The sequence below is a fragment of the Apteryx rowi genome, unplaced genomic scaffold, assembly GCF_003343035.1.
Source record: "Apteryx rowi isolate R43461 unplaced genomic scaffold, aptRow1 scaffold_828, whole genome shotgun sequence".
Lineage (NCBI taxonomy): Eukaryota > Metazoa > Chordata > Aves > Apterygiformes > Apterygidae > Apteryx > Apteryx rowi.
This window is the reverse complement of record NW_020451125.1, coordinates 106975-129673: the sequence shown is the minus strand read 5'-3', so window position 1 is coordinate 129673 and position 22699 is coordinate 106975. Positions and strand designations below refer to the sequence as shown.

The following is a 22699-nucleotide window of genomic DNA, read 5'->3' as shown; positions in this document are numbered from 1 at the left end:
TGTATGCAGTACCAGAAATTTAAACACATCTACATTCATCAGAAAAAATGACACAGGCACCCACAGACTCTCAAGAACTTAAGTTGAAGTCTTTTTTTTTTTTTTTTTAATTAAATGGATCACTCACACACATTCCTAAATTCCATATGAAATCTACTTTAGCTGTTTATGTGACAGGTTTGTGTACATGCATGTGCATTCTGGGACTGTGTAGTTCAATGAACATGAGATAAGAAATATTAACCCCCTGATAGGTAGCAGACAAGGGCGTCATTGGCATATTCCATCTACAAATAGTGGCTACTGACAAACAAGGGATTCCTACAGCTGCAAGCTAAGGAACATTAGCTGCACACTTTTTGAAACATTTCTTCTCAATTACAAAGTCATATACCGTATTCAAATATGGAAATCTTTATTGTGGGTGAGAAAACTCAACTGTTACTTCAGGGAAATGCAACTTAGATAAAAATAAGAAATAAAACATCCTCCATTCTTTCAGAAACTTCGGCAGTAGCCTACCTAATCTCATACCCTATAGAATCAGTCCCTTCTTAAACTACTTGACCCCCTTATCAAACCCCACTCTGATTTTGATAACAGACTGTGGTTGTAGAAATGTCTCTTTGCAGATCTGTCTCCAGGCCCATTGAGATCTCTCCCTTCTGGAGCTTCTTTCAGTCATATGGCCTGCAGTTGTTCCAAAATGTTTTGTTTAGTGATTCTCATTGAATTCCCATGCACAGTGCAAAGAGTAGTTTTACAAATTTCTCTATCATTCCTCACCACTGAGAATAGCTGAGTTACACTGGCAGTTCTTGAGTGTTTCTTGGTACTGAAAAACAGTCCTTAAGGGATGTAACTTACAGTTTTGTGAGGAATAGCTTTCAGAAGGTTTAGAGTTTTGTATGTGCAATAACAATACAAGCAGCAGGAGGGCAGTTCACCAATATAAAACAGACCTGACTCAGTGCTTTACTGAGATTCTGTCTGTTATTATTTTAGAGATTCAGCCTGACTGTATTAATCAGCACTAAGAAATGGACTGCAAGATCATGTAGCTGCACTTTATTTTGACCTAGAGAGATCACCTCCAGGTAATAAAAGCAAGTTTAGTTTCTTTGCCCATATAATTTCTGCCTTGCTGATAAGACTGTCAAAACCCATGTCATTTATGATTGCTACAGATGCTATTCTGAGACACACTTGTCAGTGAATCAACTGATACTGCCAATAAACACACAACAGGTGGTAAGAACTTTTATCTATAATGCCTTTTACTGCATGCCAGAAAAGCAGTGCACATGGACAGAATATGAACTGGCTTTATTTTGGGTGAGAAAATTCAGCCATTATTTCAAGAAAATGCAACATACATAAAAACAAGGAATAAAACATCCTCCATTCTCTTAGGAGCCAGCAATCTACCTAATCTCATAGTGTGTAAAATCATTCCCTGCATACAGTCAATCTGATAAATGAACTAAATTGATATAAAACTAAACAATGTTAAATGCAGGAGAAAACAAACATTGTCATGATTTGTGCTTCAAAACCAGATGAAATAATCAGAACAGTAAAAGAAAAAAGAATAAACATAGTATTGACCCCCATTTTTCTTTAAATCAGTGAGAATGGCATGTGTCCATTCCCTTTAAGCAACAAAATTCAATAAATTTTTCATAATTATAGGACTAAGGTAGTAATCCTTGTCTAATGCCTTGCCTCTTATGCCAGCACAGGGAACAGATGCGATGAGAATGTATTACTACTAGGAGCCATTCAGATATTCTCAGACAAGAGCTGGTGATTTGTTTCAGTAGCTTCCAAAATCCACAGGTTCTCTCTGCTCTGTGCACTGCCTACTCCCATCTCAGTCATCTCCTCTCCTCTGTGCATGTCAATACATTAGTTTGAGGGTTTAAGTGCAAGTGATTCTTAAACTGCAGTAAAGTATGAATTGGAGGAGAAAGTATAAGAAATACTGTCAGAATCAATACCTTAGGCCAGCCAGATAACATGTGTTGGTAAAAACATTCTGGAAATTCAGCTAGCAACTTCTGGCTTATCTCTTGTCTAAACTCCAATAGGTAATATGAAGTAGCAACTGCACAACCTGCAAGTGCATTCCACAGCATGCTGTGGACAATCTTTTCTAGAGAAGGGGACTTTTCACAGTGTTGCAGCTCCCCTGTAATCCACACACACCAGTTTTCACAAGAAAACCACGATACAGCAACGTGTGCCTTATTCTCACCCCAATTTGAAGTTGAGATCTTTGTATGTTTTCTGTATTCCTTTCCTTCTTGCTTCAACATTTACATTTAGTCTTATTAGGTACAAAGTTTTATATTATGGTTATTTATTATCTCTATCCCTATAACATCTGGCAGTATAAGGTTGGAGTTAGGATGTGTACAATATGTGCACTCAGACTTGAAGGTAGGAAGTGAATCTTAGTCCTACAGATACAATCTAAAAGAATCTTCAGAAAAGAAGAAAAATCTGCAACCAATGTTTAAGTACATTTCTTACATTTTAGGACACTATTCATCAGATTTGGGGAAAGCTTCTTTCTTTTAAAGAAAGTTTCTTTCTTYTAAACTTCCCACAAATCTGATGAATAGTGTCTTAAAATGACATAGAGAATAAGCTGAAATTGGAACGGGGTTATCACCACTGCTTTCTCTATTCCTCCCATTATTGCCTCAGCATTTAGACACAGTCTAAATATAATGTTAAATGTTAATGTTATGTACTATTGTTATGTACTATCTATATTTCTGTAACACTTGAAAACTCCTAACACAAAACAGGTACACTGTGATAAGCACTACAGCCCACAACAACAATAATTATATAACTATAACTATAACTCTCTCTCTATACATACACACACACACATGAATGTAGGTGTATATACACATATATAAATTATATATAATATTATACATATATATACACATGTGTGTGTGCACACACACACATATATATGTGTGTGTGTGTATATATATGTGTGTGCACATATCTGTGTGTGTGTATATAACCTGCAAAACTTGAGTCCCTTTTAATCGTACTGAAGGCAATGGATATCAAAGATTTTAAATACCTGAGTAGACACATGACACTCACCTCACATAATCTAATTTTTCAATGTTGTGCTTACAATCAGTTAAAACAGATTCTTTACTACAGTAATTCAATCCTTGTTCCTGCAATGCTAAAAAGCTGAGAATTTTTGTACTATTTAAATGTATTACCAAAGTACCTAAACCCTTTAGGACCACCTACAATCCCAGTGGATCAGGAACTATAACAAAGTCATACTCCATAAAGATTATACTTCTGTGCATAAATAAATAAATAATGTTACAAACACATACACACATACACACACACACATATATGTATATAAAGACTATTCAATATATTTGCTTTCCCTGAGAGACTGAAATTGTGAATACCCCCAGGACTGTTGAGTACTTGTGGCAGCATCCCTAAGAAGGCTATGTATGTTTTTCATATGTTTAACATTAATTCTTAAATAGTGAAGCTCTTTTAATTTTTTATTTGCATTCTATTTTTTATGGCAAGTAGTAGAGTGTACAGTTTACAGAAAGAAAAAAATCATCATATGTTCATTGGTGAAACTGATAAAGTTCATATTCTGGGAAGAGCAGTTGGACTCCACTGAACAGAATGGACATAACCTACCAAGATTTGGCATTTTTGCCTTATTTTCTGCTTTGAAAAATTTATTTTTTCTAAGGAATGTAAAAACTATAGTAAATGATAATGGAGACTGGACTCTGGAATAGTACGTTTGTGCCACAAGTGCATGTATCTTATTCTGAAGAACAGTCACAAAAAGGTACCCATAAAGAAACTATAAATAATGTGAACAGCCAAAATAAAGCTCTTCTTAATGTTCACACATATGACAGACCTGGCTAAAGCATTTTGTCTTTACAGTAAAAAAATAAATTGATATGGTACAAAACTAGAGAAAAAACAGTGTGGACATGATATTCTGCATGTTATCAAAAAATCAAAGTAGAATGACTTACCACTTCTTCATGGGTAGCACTTTCTACATTAATACCATTAACCTAAAAGCAGATATGATAGAGAGAAAATTATTTGCAATGTGTAAGTTAGCTAATGAAATAAACATAAAGCCAAGTATGAAWCAAATGGGTCTGCAGAACAAGCAGATGTTTACTGACCTGTATTATTGCATCTCCTATGAATAACATTCCCRTTTGGTCAGCTGTGGGATTACAAAAGGAGTACATTTTAACTGAAAAAGGTACTGAAAAATAATGYTATATTGCCTTTCAGCACTTGGTTTAGCATGCTGTTTGTAACAGTCATCTGAAACTGCTTTGCTTGTGAAAATACCAATGACATAGCAATCAGTCACCATCCTGTAAAGCTAATAGATTCCTTCCAATTTTAAGCAAATTAAGAGAGTTACTTTCCATGCACAAAGAGCTTACTTAATATGGAGCACAAGTGTAATTTCTCACTAATAAAAGATTTCATTAAATGGAAAGTGTAATTCACACTTTTCATTAGTCTTCTACAAAAGGAAAACAGGAATTTCAAAAACTACTTAGCAACTCCTTCCCCCCTCCCCCCCAACAAATTTACAGGGACTGCTATAATTAAAGAGGTTGTGCCTAGACTATAATACCACTCTTTAATGTGAACTTTGAGTTAGCTTTGTTCCTGAGAGTAACATAATACATTATTTCAGTCTGTAATTTGCATGTGTCCTGCCTTACAGAATTAATGGGAATAATTCAATGAAACTGCAAAGAAAAATAATTCTGTATAGGTAAAAACAATGACATTTCCTGAGGTGTACTTACTGATTTTTAAATTTTGTAATTTTTAGTGGAATTTGAGGACATTTACCTCTTGGAATTTAGTACTTAATTAAAAGCAAGGCTCTGATCCTGCCAAGATTGATGTGGTTAAATTAAGTATATGAACAGTCATATATATGATTGTATAGGATAGGAGAGTGGATAGGATTGAAATTCTAGCTGAGGTATGAGAGGATAAAGTCAAAGGGTGCAGGAGGCATGCTGTGCCCACTATATGAGATTGAGCAATGAAGAGAGAAATATTTTCTATGTTTGTATGAGCAATGATGAAGCACAACAGAAATGGGTCAGCAACCGAAGCAGCTGTTGTTGACACTCCTTACATCTATGCTATATGGGTTTCAGAAGTTTTGTTTCAGACTAGTTAGTCTGGTCTCCCAGACTGAATGGTCCCACAGCCCAGGTGAGGCAAAGCTGCCTAAGGAAAGCTATCACACAAACCTTCGCTTTCTGGGATGTTGGCCCCTAAGCGGCCCATCCAGAGACGCACCAGCATGCTGCTGTTTGTGTCACACAGTGATGTACTCCTGATGCCAGTAGTAGCTATAATGGGCCACATCAGCAGAAGCAGGCCTTACTTACAAGTGATACAATGGTACCTGCTATTTGAACCTCCTTACAGCGCAGAACTTCAACTTCAGTTGAACAAACGTGTAATACCAGGAGAGTAAGGTTTCAGCCTGGTCCAGGAGGACACCCTTAATGAAGCAATCCTGGCCCTCTTGGATATTATTCGGTCTATGTGGGGGTGGTGGCAGAACCCATGCTCCAAATCACTGCAGCAAGGCAGCTGTATTTATACATTCTGCAATGACTGCCACTCAACTAACCTACAGGCCTCCAATACGATGAGGATGGAATGCAGCAGGCAGTGTTGTTTCCTTGAGGCCCTGTCTTGTTGGCTATTCTGGGAGGCCAAAGCAGCTGATGTCACCATTGGAAAGAATTTAGCTGGAAATGGTGACAACTGAAAAAAGAAGTACAATAAAAGAAAGGTGGGGGCACAAGGAGTTTGAAAAAAAGTTCTGAAAACAACAGAAGGGCCGCAAAAAGGGAAAGCCTACTGAGCCAGGAGAGGTTTGGGTGGAAGGTGAGTTCCTGGTGGAAGAGCGAATCATGAAGAGCCAGAGGCCGGTAGATGTAACCGTCCTCCTAGCTGTTGACCTAGCCATGACCCACTGCCTAAATTTGGTGCAGCACAGCTGTATAATCTTGACTCAGACTTCTGCGAAAACTGCTACATTTTGAGAAAGAGCTATAATAAAATATGTAGACCAGTGTCATGCAAATAAGAAAGGTAAAATTACAGACACAGGTAAGATTGTTCAGATGAGGCTAGTTTGCAGCTACAGATAGAAGGGGAAAAACACTGACATGAAAAGGTATAAAATCTCAAGGAAGAAACTGGGGACCGGGGAACTGGAAGATGGAAACTCATCAACACTGGAGATCAAATCTCTTCCAGGGAGCAATGGAGGCTGAACCTTCCCCACCTGGCTGATGAATTCCAGGCCAGCAAAGACTCACTAGGTATTCCACACGGGCGATGAGTACTGCAATATCAATGTATCATGTACATTAGCCAATACATATTACAGCTTAAGAGCACAAAGCATTTATATCTTTCTTGCAAAGTCTCTGCGCAGACTTGTGTGTGCCCAGACAAAGTAACTGAGAGAAGGTGGGTTATATGGTTGATACCAAATGCTCTGTGATCTGAAACAAAGCATTGAAAATGGGGACAATAAGGAGATTTGCTCCAAAAATGCAATATTGCTCCAAACTAAAACAATAATGTAGAAACCTCCATGGCTGCTGTAATGGTACTAGCTGTCATCATAGCTAGTGATGGTACTCTGGCAAACCATCCTTGAATATCTTATTTTGATTTCAGCCAATGGTCTATAATTTAAAATCAAACATGATTTCTAACAAAAGTATTTTGCCCAAATCAAATTGAGAGGACATGCCATAAGATGCAGAAGTCATATTATAGGTTACAAGTGTATTAGAAATTGATGTTGTCTGTAAGACTAAACAGATACTACCCCCTTAAAACAAATAATTTTGTCAACTAGGTGAATGCCAGGTCTAAGGGAAATATTCACTTTCTCACAAAAATGTGTAAATCTACAAAAAAAATTGACAAGAAGCTGTGGTTCAGGGAATTAACCTAGTTGCTACTAAAGTAAGAGAGAAAAAGAAAGAGAGAAAAAGACAGTTCTGTTTCTCTAGGACATATTTTAAATATTGAAGACAAGTGGATATATCATTTAAGACTTTACTGATGTTTTCATTGGAATTACATGCTCTCTACACAACAAAAACATTTTTAACTTCAAGTAAAATGTTTCAAATTATGTGGAGCTTTGTCTCCCACTTAGCATCCTCTACACAAAGGTGTCTATGAAGAGCTGCTCTGTAACTATGATTCATTATCTGTAAAATTAATTAGTATTGAAAAGTAGAAACCTGATAAAGAATTTTGGGGTACAAAGTGGTATGTAACCTTATTTAGAGAAATAGTAAATGCAACTTCTCCGGAATTCATGAAGTTTCACTTGAAATAATATATAATTTTGTACCAATACCAATAATTTTAGTAGTTTTGACCTGAGCATGGCCAAAAAAAAAAAAAAAAAAAAAGAATTTCAAAAGAAAATAAGCACAAAGTAGTTAGGAGCAGAAATGTACCAGGCTTTAAAAGAACATTAAATGTATGCTGCAGCAATTAGTGTTAGAACACTTTTAGTCTTCATCTTAATTATCTTTTTTAAAAAAAAAGCTTAAAAAGTACATTGATAAAATTCACAAATGATACTGCAGTAGGAAGAAGGCATCTGGGAAGTCCAAAGGAAATGAAGTAGATGAAATGATATGAAATTAACCAAATAAAAATTTCCTACTTTTAAGAATGTATCAGATTTGAAACACTTTCCCAAAAGCAAGTTGCCCATCATTCAAGTCACTTAAAAAATTCAGAAAGAGTCATGGACTATGTGAAATTATTTTCCACTTGATGAGAAGGGAAAGGAAGCAGAAGTAATTTTTTCTAGCTTTACCTTGTTTGCGTTTCATATTCATTAGGGCTGAAGGAGAGCTGTATTAAATTTTCTAAAATTTGCAAGGTTGTGAAACTGTAAATTTTACAGAACAGATGCTAGGGAAATCCTGACTTACCACATGTTAATTCATGCAAAAATCAGACTTCCTATATACAGATTTGAGTCTATAAATAATTTGATGTGCATATTTTCCTACAGGTTGGCCACAATAAACATTTCCATTTATTTTTTCAAAAACTGTTAAATTTCTGAATTACACAGGAAATATACAAAGCACTAAGTTCTCTGACACTATTGGTTTTATGCAAAAACATGATCAGTTTTAAGCATATGATTAGCTTCATTGACTTCACAGACCTCTCAACCCATAGGCTTAACTTTAAATATAAGTATTCACTGCATGAGGAAAATGAAAATCATTAATTAAGAAATGAGATGAAATAAAACAAAAAGACTGCAGAAATAAAGCTGTACAGATGTATTTTTCCCTCCTCTCCCATGAACTGGACAAAGTTTCCATCATGACTGTAAAGATACACTTGGTGCCATTTGTTTTATTACTATTTTTTAAAGACAAACAATTTGACATTTCTAATCAGTATTTTAAAGAGGAACTTTCTTACATCAGACATCGAAAACTACCTTGTTAGAGAACCTTTCCATGTGGAACTGTGGAGTATGTTAAATTCCATTTCTTTGTTTAAAGCAAAAAAAATTGTCCAAAGTTCTATTCTTGAATATGAGGTTTCCTCAGCTTAGTCTTCCTCCTTTTTGTGTGTGTGCAGTTTATCATATAAAGAAAAGCTGTAACTCACTCAATAATAAAATACATTTCAAAACACCATGCCATTATTCTAAAGCATGGGGTTGCCCACACTGTAGTAAGTAAACAACTGATGGTACATGGGAGATTTTAGGACTTGTTTCCTCACTTCTCTCAGTGCCTGTGGAGCAGGCAGAAAAAGATGGCTTCATGTTCTTGAAGTACTGTGTCTGGCTACACACCCACTTAGGAATTCACTTGTGGACCCTATGTGTACACAAGCCTGAAGTCTGACACGCTGCAGGAATCAACTCAATGTGAGACATGCACAGGAGAAGTGAGGTGAGACAAGTACTGGATACAGCAGTAGGTCAAGTCAGGATGTAGCATGGAGACCTTTGGAGACACCTTTGGAGAGATGATTATAGGTCTTATGTGAATGAAGGAGTGGGATATTCAGCAGTGATACAGAAAATACCACTACCCTCCTCAACATCCCTGAATGCCTTAATGGCAGAAYGAATCTCCTGACGACTCACAGCAGATTAGTGAACAAAACTGCTACTCTAAGTGAATAGGTTATAGAACTGTTAAAAAACTAATGCCATCTTGCCAAACAACATTTTAGCTGGTACTCTTATAGCTGCATATGCTCTTGTATCTGCAAAGTTAACTCAAGATAAAACTGGCTTGGCCTTGAAGATCAGAAGATTTTTGAACTTGGACTATGTAAAGAACAACATGAACTATAACAGTGTGCAGATAACATGAAGACACCAGCAAAGACTCTACCCACCATACAAGCATTTGAGCGAACCTGGCATATGTCATATTCATGTGTATACAACTGACACCAAGAATTGTCTACAACACCTTTGTCATAGATATGTGCTAGCAATTGCAAACTTCAGATTTTCTTCAATAAAAGAAGTACTACTAAAGTCAGTCTTTTTCTGTTCTATTCACTGCATTGGGCAGGCAGGGTCTGCACACAATAGAAGGCTGTGTTTTTCTTGTAACACTAGGAAGGTTGGTAAAGYCAGGTCACAGGGCTGGGATCCTAGCTGGATAGAGACTAAATATGTGCATGAGTCAAAATACAACTACTAATGTTGCTGCTCATAGTAGTAGTAATATGGGAAATTTGGGGAAACCATGATTTATACCAAAAAACTTGGCACTCCTGTGTTTGCAAGTGAAAGGTATTATTTTGTTACTAATTAAACGTGCAATTATTACAACAGGAGAATCTGCGGGAGCATACCAAAAATGTTAAATCATTTGAAGAAATTAATGCAATTAATAAGTGTGATTTAGTGCCACTCTGGTGATCAGAAAGCCRAGAGCACAAATGTAGGCTTTGTATTCCAACTATGGATTGCTTAATTTTACTTTCTGTTTCCCTCCTCCTCTTCACTGGCACGTAATTCAAAATAGAGTTTTATAGCTCTTATTTATTTACTGTCTCAAGATTACTGCAGTACTAAGAAGCTACACAAACAGAAGCTAAACATACAGAGGCAACTTGAAGGCAAACACAGGAATCTGTAAAAGCATGAGAAAGACTTACCTGATGTAACATTGCCAAGAAAAAGGGGAGAAAACTATATCTAAACACAGCAAGTTTTGACCTTACATTACCATAAATTAAATCTGGGTAGTAAGCCTTTTGCCTTATCACAGTAGCCTGTAATTGCATCAGATTCCAAAAGCTAAGCAGGATTAGGCTGGCTGAATACTTGGATAAGGATCCCATAAAATAACTGCTGCTGCAAAAAGTGATGCTTTTTGAGTCAGTAAGTTTTGCTCAAGCCATGAATTTATTGTTAAACTATTGCCTTACTGTGACGGTAAGCAAAAACATACTTCAGAAGAAGCTATGCTATTTGATATAAGACTGTTGAACACTGGAGTTCATTTGTTTCCAATAAATTATGTGGAATTTGAGATGATTTATCTCTTTTTACAATGATAGAAATATTTGTTTCAATATTCTACTCAAATTCCATGCTAGCTAGTGACCTTAATTTTTGCCTTTATTTCACTGAGAATACCAATATTGTGATTTTCTTCATTTCTTGTAAACTATTGCTAAATAAATTGATATTTTTTACTGAAAAGGTAACAGCTGTTGCTCTGAGAAAGATATTTAACTCAGAAGAACTACACATATTCCTGGGTTATGAAATACACTGTGGAATCCTTGAGTACTGCTGTTACTATCAAAGGAACATTTGCAAAGGTGCATACAGAAATATATTTAGTATTCTAATAATAAGCATATTTGTTCAAAATGCAACTAATTTAACATGGCATTAACATATTAAGGAAGTATTTGTTGTAAATAAAGATATCCTGGATGAAAACAGGATTTAGTATAAACTATAGTTTGATTTCCAGACGTTGATTCTTTTCAGAATTATTCCTCATACTCTATGCAACCCATCTCATTTTCTAGGTCTTTTTTGCTGTGAGAAACCTAAGCACTGTTTTTCTAATTCCCAGTGCCTAGAATGTGATGGGAGCTACAGTGAGATGGGAACTGTATTCACACACACACACAAAAAAAAAAACAGGCCTCATGAGGAGCAAACAGAATCTCACACTGAGAGCAAACAGATTTTCATAGCAGTTTTTGAGAAAGACTTACAAGGGAAATTAAGTATAATAATACTTCCAAATTAAACATGGATAGCAGAATCTCACCCAGAAAAATGTAACTGAGTCAGATTCCACCGTGGGGAGGGGAAAAAAAAAAAAGAAAAAAAGAAATGGTGGACACTTCTAACCATATATACTTCAGATTGCTAAGGTCATATTTACCATGGTCCTGTAACAAAAATGATTTTCTCTGTTCCACTATTATTACCATTTTTCTTCCCTATTCTGCTTTATTCATCTCTAGCTCTGTTTATCTCTGTGATTTCCCATCCCTTTTTCTACTCATTTTCAGTTTGAGAATCCCTCATGGGCTGTTCTCTCATCCCATTCTCCACTCCATGGAAGGATCAGCAAGTATGTAATTAGTTCTGATACTTAAGACCATCTAAGCTATTTTATGAGATCTTTTACAGAAATAGGCAGCTTAAGGGGAGATTTTACAGTTAGCTCATGTTTTCAAAGTCTGCTTTATTGCTGTGAATTGCTAGAACTTTCTTTTTTTCAAATGAAAAGTCTTAATTATAAAAAAAATCAGAAAACATCAAACAGGAAAATGTAACAGGGATGAATCTGTTTTGCAGATGGGTATTTGACATTGGCTTTGCTTTTTCACTGTTTCCTTTCAGATGATACAAGCAAAAAAGCAGGTTTTCAGAATAAATTGTTTATTAGAACATTCTACTAATAAAAGTGTTTTTCCCTRTATGGCTGGCACTGAATCCAGCTTGAAAGGAAAACTACTGCAACAACAAATTTATAATATTTTTCACTGCAAACTATATTAATGGAACAAATGTAGTTTTCTTATAAACAAATATTGCTTTGTATTTTATATAAGCCAAAAAATAAAAGGAGGCAAATGGGTAAGTGCAATTAACAATCGCAAAAACATACCAACAGGCATCAAGGAAAAGCATGAACAGGAGAAAATTCTTTCCTTAAGCTTAAAAAAATTAAAAAACACAAACCTTCTCCTGCCCTGCCATGACTTTTAGAAGGCAGATGATATTATAGCTGTTCTCTGTGTCTCTTGCCAATTTCAAAAAATACCATTTTGATACTAATTGCCTAATAACTCTGAGAGCCTATATTACTGCCAAAATTTGCCATTTTTTTCTGACCTGGTGTGGACAACAACTGTTACGCATATCAAAACATAGAAGACATCTGGATAAGTCCTGGGGATGACTCCTTTTTTTAAAAAACTAAATGTTCTTTGTATATCAAAAGATATAACAGGAAAAGCTTTAAAGTTCAGTTAAATTTCTGTCCATCTATCTCTTAGCACTGAGTAAAAGAAAAATTATTAAAGGCTTTTGTATGGTTTTCTTGTTGCAAGTGGGTTTGTGACATCAGCTGCATAGACAGTTTATTCGATGATCTGTGTGAAGTGTCAACACACACTGTGATAAAATAGACTCACTTTAGACCTACTTTAGGAAACAAGAGGAGAAAAATGCAAATAATTTGAACTTCCTGCAGAAGTCCAGGTATTTGTATGTCTCATCATAAGATTCTTAAGCCAAACTACTAGCAATGTGATTCTTTCAGTGATTTCCAAGCAAATAATATTTCAATGTGAAGTCAGTGAAGAAAAACTAAGACACACAAAGTTACCTTTTTAGTTAAGGGAAGGGGTTTAATGTAATTCAGATTATCTTGTATTTGTTGCCTGCAAAGAGAGCCCATATGAATGTTATCATGGATGAGCTGATGAACAGTAAAGTTTCATCTCACTGTAATTCATGTGTCTCACCCAATAGTGTTGAGTGGGATAACTTGTGAATGTGTGATTATGTGAATAAATTTGTACTAGAGGAAAATATTTTCAGTTTTACACACATTTAGTAAATCAGTTCTTCCTCATTTGACTTTGCCTTTATAGAAAAATATCAATACTGAAAGTTAAGAAACATAAAATTGGAACTTTAGTCATGGAAGTACTTAAAACTTCACTTTTTCAAGGAAACACATGGCACCTAAAACGGGGTAATGAGAAACGCAGCATCTATTTTTTTTAATCTATCTTTAGAAAATTTGAAAATGCTACGTCACTACTGTTATTTATTATTTGAAATACATGCCTAATGACAGCGAATAAGTTCATTACTTTTGAAAATAAAAATACTCATCTATTGTATAAGGACAGAATTAAGTAACAATAAGCAAGTAGCAAAATCAACAGTTACAGTTGCGAGTAAGCTACGTTTATTCTTAAACAACAACAAAAAAGTTCTACCAGCCAAGAATAATCAGGACCCCATTAAAAGTCAGTGCAAAGCTACTTTAATTGATAAAAATGCAACATTTCTAGGAATATGGTTAATAGTATCAGAAGGTCTTTATATGTTACTCAGTATAAACCTGATAATATTTTATGAATGATTACAATATTTTTCAGGTGAAAATAGTTGTATGCATTTTAAAATTAATTAATCACTTGGTGAATAAATTGTTTGAGGAATGCAGTAAAATGTAAAGGAAGATGAATCTGCTCACATAATTGCAATATTCTAAGGTGTAAGGTTAGCTATAATAGACATATGATTAATAACACAGGTAAAAGGCTTACCGAGCTGAATAGCATAATATAAAGTCAGACAAGTTATGAATATGTAACATTTTATACAGAAATAAATTAAAGGCAGATCTGTTATCTTCAATCTTTTCTTCTAAAATACGTAACTCAGTTTCCATTACATACCATTACAGAATGCAAAAAAACGTTGTAAAAGCTGTAGAGATGAAAATTGGAAAACATATTTGATAAACTGAGGTGATGTCAGAAATAGCAGAAGTATATACATTAAATGACTCATAAGGAAAGAAGAGATATATTTCCTAAAATAGCCTAAAAAGTCTTTAATTCATAAATCAGTACAAGAAAGATAACAACAGCGAAAAGAACAAAAATAGAACTTTTCTGAAATTGCCAAAGGATGTTATTAAATTTCTCATATTCCATATGACACTATCTCCCAGCAGAAGGATCATTACATTTGCTCTTTCCATCAAATATACTGTACGATTCTTGATTGTGCTTCTGCCCCAAAATATCTGAATGAATTTTCTTCTGAATATAATCAGTATCTTTCAATGCACTGTGAATCTGTATTACAGACCAGAGAATGCCTTCTGTCCATCTGCTTGCTTTTCCAGCTTCCACACTAAAGCATTATGGTAAAAGCAAGCTCCAAACTCAAAGTCCAAAATGCCATCCATCTTCACAAAGATTTCAGGTGGTTCTCTCCTGAACAAATGATCTGAGTGAACATGTATGATCTAGGTCTCTAATCTGCCTGCATGGAATAATTATAATTTTTTTCTTCTACATGGACTGTAGTGGTAATAAATTCAAATAGTAACTTCTAACTCTATTTGATTAGATTTCTGAAATTGATAAAGGAACTACGTTCAGCCAGAGGTAGGTAGAAGAAAGAAGAGAAAATTTTCATATCAGTGGTATCCTAAGGCAGTGGTTTATTCACTGAACTGTTACATGGAAGAGACGATAATTAAAACAATATATTGCATTTTGATACCTTTCTGTATTAAGATTAAAGTATGTGAATGATAACTGTAATACTACAAGTGCACTGAAATTACAGGTTATGATTTTCAGATTTAATATTGACCTTTTGTTTCATAAACTGCAAAATGCACCTTCCAAAGCGAATATTGATTATGAAGTACCTATAGAACTAAGGTACAATTTCCAGAAACATCTTCACAGAATCACAGAATGGTTGAGGTTGCAAGGAACCTCTGGAGATCATCTAGTCCAACCCCTCTGCTCATGCAAGGTCACCTAGAACACGTTGCACAGGACCCTGTCCACATGGCTTTTGTATATCTCCAAGGAAGGAGACTCCACAACCTCTCCGGGCAACCTGTGCCAGTGCTCTGTCACCCTCACAGTAAAAAAATTTCCTTATGTTCAGATGGAACTGCCTGTGTTTCAGTTTGTGCCTGCTGTCTCTCGTCCTATCACTGGGCACCACGGAAAAGAGTCTGGCTCCATCCTCTTGGCACCCTCCCYTCAGATACTTACATGCATCGATAAGATCCCCCCCTGAACCTTCTCTTCTCCAGGCTAAACAGGCCCTGCTCTCTCAGCCTTTCCTCATAAGAGAGATGCTCCAGTCCCCTAATCATCTTTGTGGCCCTTCGCTGGACTTGCTCCAGTGGTGCCACATCCCTCTTGTATTGGGGAGCCCAGAACTGGACGCAGTACTGCAGATGTGGCCTCCCCAGGGCTGAGTAGAGGGGGAGAATCACCTCCCTCCACCTGCTGGCAACACTCTTCCTGATGCASCCCAGGATRCCATTGGCCTTCTTGGCCACAAGGGCACATTGCTGCCTCATGGTCAACTTGGTGTCCACCAGCACTCCCAGGTCCTTCTCAGCAGAGCTGCTTTCCAGCAGGTCAACCCCCAATCTGTACTGGTGCATGGGGTTATTCCTCCCTAGGTGCAGGACCCTACACTTCCCTTTATCGAACTTCAGGAGGTTCCCGTCAGCCCATTTCTCCAGCCTGTCCAGGTCCCTCTGAATGGTAGCACAGCCCTCAGGTGTCATTCACACACACACACACACACACACACACACACACACACATATGTATATCAATATATAAAGCCTCATTTCAGGAAAGTAAGTAAGTGACTGTGTAAGTCTAGAACTGGTCAGCTAATTCACAGTTTCTGTTTTTTTAGCCAAATCAAAAGAACTGAAAAAAAATTTCAAATCAATCTAAAATGTGCATGCTTTGGTTTTCTCTGTAAAAATGTGTTTTGAATTCATCAAGCTCTTAAATACTATAAAAAGAAAATTAAAGCAAATTCCACAGCAAAACATAATTTCCAAGTGAAACTTACAAATATTTTATTCCATTTTTTTCTTTGCTTGGGGAATTATTTATAAATATTTTTAATGCAAACAAATATTTCCAATATCTTCTTAAAAACATTATGTATTAGAAACATTTCTCAGATCTGCTTTTAAGTATATGCCTGTTCACTTAAGCGAACAACTAAAAATTAAGCTTGTGCATCCTTTTACTCAAAGAATTCTTTAGTTACCTCAATAAGTGAAGTCCCTTGCTTCAGCACTTAACCCTCAAAACAAATCCCATTACTATAAGTTACTCCAGAGCCTCAACTGTAGAATTCATTTATCCATACACTTTTCATCAAACATATAGTGACTCCATATCATTGGAACTTAAGTATGTGCTTAATTATTATCTTGAATAAAAATATTTTCTTCAATCGGAGATCAAACTACTTGCCTCTTCTTGTTGACTGCTCTTAAACAGTTCCTAGAGATGTTCTTTCTATCAACAGATAATGAGGTCCCTGTTGGGGCCTGCCTAGTCTCAAAGATGCAATATTAAAAAAGAAAAAAATCCAAAATGCTAAGAATGTTCTACTCGGTCCTATCAAACTAAACTTAGTGCTGAAGGCGTGGATCTAAGAGCGAGAACACTGAGTAGATGCTATTTTCAGATACTTTATATAAATAAATAATATATAAACATATATTTTACCTGCTTGGTCTTTAAATATTTTTGATACGACGACAGGCACTTTGTGCTCAGCACCACCCTGCAAAAGATGTGTATTAATCATGAGATCTCAATTAAGACTGGAGTGAACTATTTATACTGCAAATTAAAAGAAAAACAAACAAGAAGTTATTCATACCTTTATGCTTAAGCCCAAGCCACCAACTGGTTGTCTACGAAGTGTAACAGTTCTGTGCTTTAAAAAATTGCAGAAAAAACAAATTTAGGTGAAAATATGATATCTGAACAAGCATATAAAATGTCTTTGACTTTTTTTTTTTAACTTTAAAAAAGTTACTTCTCAAAGGTACCCTAGAATCTGGGTGATCAAGTTCAGTACTGAAGTATGATTCAAGACTGACTTTATAGGCACTCATTTAATTCCTTACCATCAAGGTCTTTCGCACTGAGAGCAGAACTCTTCTATATTGTGAATTCTGCACATAGATTTTTAATGTTTTTTTTCTATTGCTGAAGTGATATTCTTCCTAGATAGAAATTTTTACATGCTTTTGCTTTGTTTTGACAAATGTTTTCATGAGAAAAGTATATGAAGAGATCTGAGATGCATATTTTTACAGCTGAATTATTTTCTCTAGATGCTCATTTTTCAATTGCAAATACCAATGTTTTCTAATCCATATCTTCAGGCCTATGTGAATTTTTTTGCAGGATATGCTAAAAAACTTTTTGTGACAATCTGCTTCTCATGATTACTTTCTTGCATTTTCTGCTGAATTGCATAAATATTTATCAATATTTTTTATAGTAACCTATCATATATTTACTAGTATATTGAATTTGACATTTCATTCATGCGTACCTCTCAGTGCCTGACACCATAATAATGGAACACATATCTTTACTTCATCTGTTGACAGTAATTATAGAGCTGAGCAGGACTTTTTTAGCAACATGTGAACAATACTGCATATAATGTCATCTCCCAGCACCTAGAACAGTAACTACTGAACATTTAAGGTAAAATATTTTTCTTATTATTCTGTATATCAGAAATCCTATATGAGATTACTTTTATATGTAAATTTCTGACTGGGCATTTTATGATTTCATCAATTCAGATAAATGTGAATTTTGATCTTCAACAGTTAAGCCCATACTCATACTTTAACAAGTTATTTTTTCTAACACTCAACTTAGCAGACTTATGATGATATTGACTTGGGGGAAAGGTCAAGTCATACATTACAAGTATTACAAGTCATTACAAAGAGTAAGTCATACATTTCAGTTTGACTTTAAGAGGGTAAAAACTAAAGCATATAGTTAAAACAAGCTAAGAATACTTCCTTGCATTTTTAAAATTTATCTTTTCTGTGCCCATGAATATTATATCACTACAGTCTTTGCTAAAAATGGAAAACTATTATATCATGACATATGATAAATGATTTATATCAAAGGTGTGTATGATTCAATCTCAGACCATATAATTCAGTTTTAGTGAAGTATGTGCTATTTCAGATTATTTCATTGATTCTTTCAATATTTTGAATTGAATCAAAACTTTTAATCAAAATAATCATGTGTACTGAGAAAGCTCAGATCCAATCTGAGTGAGAATACATGATTTCTATGTTTAAAATCATTGACTCATTCCCAAGGGCCATTTTTCTATGACATAAATCCTACCCGCTTATTTAATTTTTTTTGTTTCCTTGCACCTATATTTATTCCCTCTAAAAAATTATCCCAATATAACTCATTGTATAGGAATGATGAAATAAATTCTTTCACAGTTTAGATCACTTGAGCATTTTTGGCAATAAATGTACATACACTGCAAGGATAGCTTTTGCATTTTTAAAATAAAAAAAAGACAAGCAAAATATTGTTTATTGGCATTTTCTCCATTCAACTATAACTAATACACGTATTTTATACAGTTGACAGATAAATTTCAACTGATAATACTAATTATATTATTGAGTTTATAGCCCTGCAAAACATTCTATTTGCATAATAGTTTGTTGCAATTTTGATATATTTTCATAGCTTATAGCATAGCTCATTATGTAGCTTCAAATACTATTAAAACATACTTTGACAGAAGTTATTACACATGTACCTTTTTTTTTTTTTTAAATAACAGACTTTTAAGTTAGAACTACATGTAAAAAAATGCAAAAGAACCCTCTACATGTAAAGATATTCAAACTTCCAAGTCAAATACCAAAAGCTGGACAGTGTCATAATCAAGATCATTTAAACAAACTCATTTCAACTGTAGGCATAAATATGTCTTATGAGACAGTATTGCGATTCCATGTTCATATATCATTCATTATGACCATAACTAATGGTCATACAAGACCAAATCCTGCTTCTGATTTTCACGAAAGATAGATTTTTGTTATTGATTTTCAATTTTCCAAAAACTGAAGAGTGTATAATTGCAGAACAGAAGAAAGCTAAAACTCGGTCAATATTTAAAACATATAAATAGTGCATGGGCCTTCATTATATCACAGGAGCTTAAAGGTCAGATGATCATAAATCTGTCAACCAACCACCTGTGCCATTACAGAATAGCAGTCAACCCAGTTCATAAAAATTTAAAGGAGAATAATTTTATGGAAAACAGCTTTTCAAGTTAAATTAATACTTGCTATGAAATTTCCAATTTTAGTGACAGTTACCAATGCTGTAATAACCCACATAAGGCACCGATCTGACACCAAACAAAGACTTAATGAAAAAAAATAAAACTATGCAAAATAATATGGCATATTTTAAATGCATTTAAATTGGCTAACTAAAAGATTACAAATCAAAATTTAATTAAGATAAAGTCATCATTAAGTGGATATGCTTCTGGTAGGGTAGTGACATTCCCTGGATTATTAAAAAAGTTCAAAAAAATTAGTGATTTGAAAGAAAATCTAAATTAATTGCAATAATGTTTGCAGGTGACACAAAGTGAGAAGTAATGATGAACAGGACAAATTCTGGGTGCACAGCAATTTTGATGATTTGTTCAATTAGAAGTAAATTACAATACATATTTTAATACTAACAAATAAAAGATAAATTCTTCTTGTAACAAGGAAAACAACTCCCATAAATAAACAGAGCAGAGCACTCTATCTGCAAAAAGGTGATTTTGCAAAAAGACATGAGTTCTACTGAGTATGAGAAAAATCTGCGTTCCTACACAAGACCACAGCCAAAAGCACTAGTGTAATCCTACATCATAAGGACAGTACTAAGTAGGAGTAGGGACACAAAATTATTTCTGCACCTGGCAGTGGTGCACACACTTGAAAGAATACAGCAAGTTCCGATAAGCTCATTTTTAAAATGATACATACAAATTGGAGAGGCAGCAAAGAAGAACCACAAGAACGCCAAACAGCTTGAGAGATTTGTCTTGTAGTGAAACAGATACCAGGACTTGAACCTATTTAGCTTTTTTAAGCATATTTCAGGGATGGTCAAGCACAGTTTTAAGCAACCTCCTTGGCAGAAGAAGAGCGAATCTTATGGACAAACATAGCGCAAATTTCAGTGACACGAAGTTGAAAATGGACACATTCAGACTACAGGCCCAAAACAACATTTTAAACCTTCCTCCTAGGATAAACCAAAATTAGAATTTAAAATAGTGAACATTTTTTTAACAATAAGATGGCCTTTAGACCTTAAAATAAAATGATATTTCTTTTTTACCTTTATTTAAACCATGATCTATCATGTTATTTCATGAACACAGATTTAATTCAGTTCTAAATGTAGATTTATTAAAATCATCATGGGATTTTTATGGTACTATCCGCTATAATATCTGGGCTCACCCGTATAAATGAAATTAGTTAAACCTATCACAAGTAGCCTCATCCTACAGAGTAAGAAATGGAGGCACCTAAAGATTAAAGTACAATTAATTCTGTGTTACTGATGTAAAATGCCTAAATACTGTTTTTTCTARGTATTTAATATTTGTATGAACGTTATCTGTTTAAAGAAGAAGATGAAGGCAGAATCCATGCAAGATGATGAGAGTTATCAAATTTACTGTGTTAGTATCATATGTCTGAGTACCCTCCCCACGGAAAGACAGCATATATACACGGTTCATTGAGAAGACTTCCAGGAACATCGTGCAGCAGGATCCACAAGTCTAGTCTTGTGACAGGATGCAACACGTTGGTGATGTGGGAAGTAATTCCACTGGTAGTTCACCCAGTGGAGGATGGCCATATATTTTCTTGCTGTGAGAATCTCTTTCTTAAAGTTGAGATCCTAGAGAGTTGAAATGGTGGTAGATGAGCATCAGGCAAACAGATAGGTTTTTGACTCCAGGAAAAAGACTCCAGAAAGTCTGAATAGTCAAGTGCAAGGTGATACATCTCACAGGAATCTTGTTCAGTCCAGAAAAAAACAGGAAGGAGTCTAAGTTTGATCTACATGGGTACCAACAACATAGGGAAATGCAGAAAATAAGTCCTACAGACAAAAACTAGATTGCAAGGAAGGAAATTGGAGACCTGTACTTCTATAGTAAGATTCTCCAAAACACTTCCAATATTCCCCACAGGACTGAGGAGACAGACAAGGCTTTAATGCCTTCCTGAGAAGATAACTCAAGTAATATGGATTAAGGTTCATCAGAAACTGAACGAATTTTTGAACTAAAGGGAGCCTGTTCAGGAGGCACAGACTTCGTCTGGACTGTAAATAGCCAAAGCTGCTAGTACTTAAAACTCAGGAAGGCTGTAAGGGCTTAAACTGTAGGGCTGGGAAAGAAGTACAGAAGAGCATTATTGTGGACTATGCTTGTATTATGGATATAAACAGAGAAATTCTGTATCCTCAAGTGAAGGGTTTTTGGACAGGTAGAAAAAGACTGTAATGCCAGGATGCAAACTATATATATATAGGAAAGGTAAAATAGACTGCATAAACAGCAGAGTAAATGCTCTGTGAGAAAAAAGAGCTTAGACTCAAAGAAAACTAACAAACTAACTACCTCATCAAATAAAACAGAATCTCCATGGATTCCAAGCTAAACACAAGCAAGACTCTATATTACAATGCTAAGAGTCCACTAGGTTGACAACAGTAACTGAGGTGTGCAAAAGGTGATGAAAATGAGAAATATAACACTGATGACAGATTTAAATTAGTCTCATGTAGATCAGACAAATATCACACCAGGATATAATGCAGTCAATAAAATGTAGGTGTCTATCAGTGACTGCTTCATGGAGCAGCTGCTTATGGAGCTCACAAGATTAGATGCAATACCTGCTCTAGTCTTGAATACCACAAAGGATCTAATTAAGATTTTTACAGCAGAAAAGCTACTCTGTAGCAGTAACCACTATGTACTTTAGATTCAACATCTGCGAGAGCAGCAAGTCCAAAAATTCCACTGCGATTGTGATCCCAAAAGAGGAATTACGCAAAAGTAGGGAAATTTGCTAAAAAGGAACATAAAGACAAAGTTAAGAATCACAGAATCACAGAATGGTTGAGGTTGGAAGGGACCTCTGCAGATCATCTAGTCCAAACCCCCTGCTCAAGCAGGGTCACCTAGAGCACATTGCACAGGATTGCATCTAGGCGGGTTTTGAATATCTCCAGAGAAGGAGACTCCACAACCTCTCTGCGCAACCTGTTCCAGTGCTCTGTCACCCTCACAGTGAAAAAGTTTTTCCTCATGTTCAGATGGAAGTGTCTGTGTTTCAGTTTGTGCCCGTTGCCTCGCGTCCTGTCACTGGGCACCACT

At 35.3% G+C, this 22699-nt stretch overlaps 1 protein-coding gene across 1 annotated transcript in view; it reads right to left on the bottom strand.

Moving 5' to 3' along the window:
- SNTG2 (syntrophin gamma 2) overlaps positions 1-22699 on the bottom strand; it is a 180830-nt gene that overhangs the window by 135441 nt on the left and 22690 nt on the right. The window contains exons 3-6 of the mRNA XM_026089676.1: positions 17087-17143; positions 16930-16987; positions 4227-4270; positions 4068-4109 (exon numbers count right to left, since the gene is read on the bottom strand). Coding sequence (XP_025945461.1) covers positions 4068-4109; positions 4227-4270; positions 16930-16987; positions 17087-17143 — 201 coding nt within the window. The remainder of the gene's footprint in view (positions 1-4067; positions 4110-4226; positions 4271-16929; positions 16988-17086; positions 17144-22699) is intronic.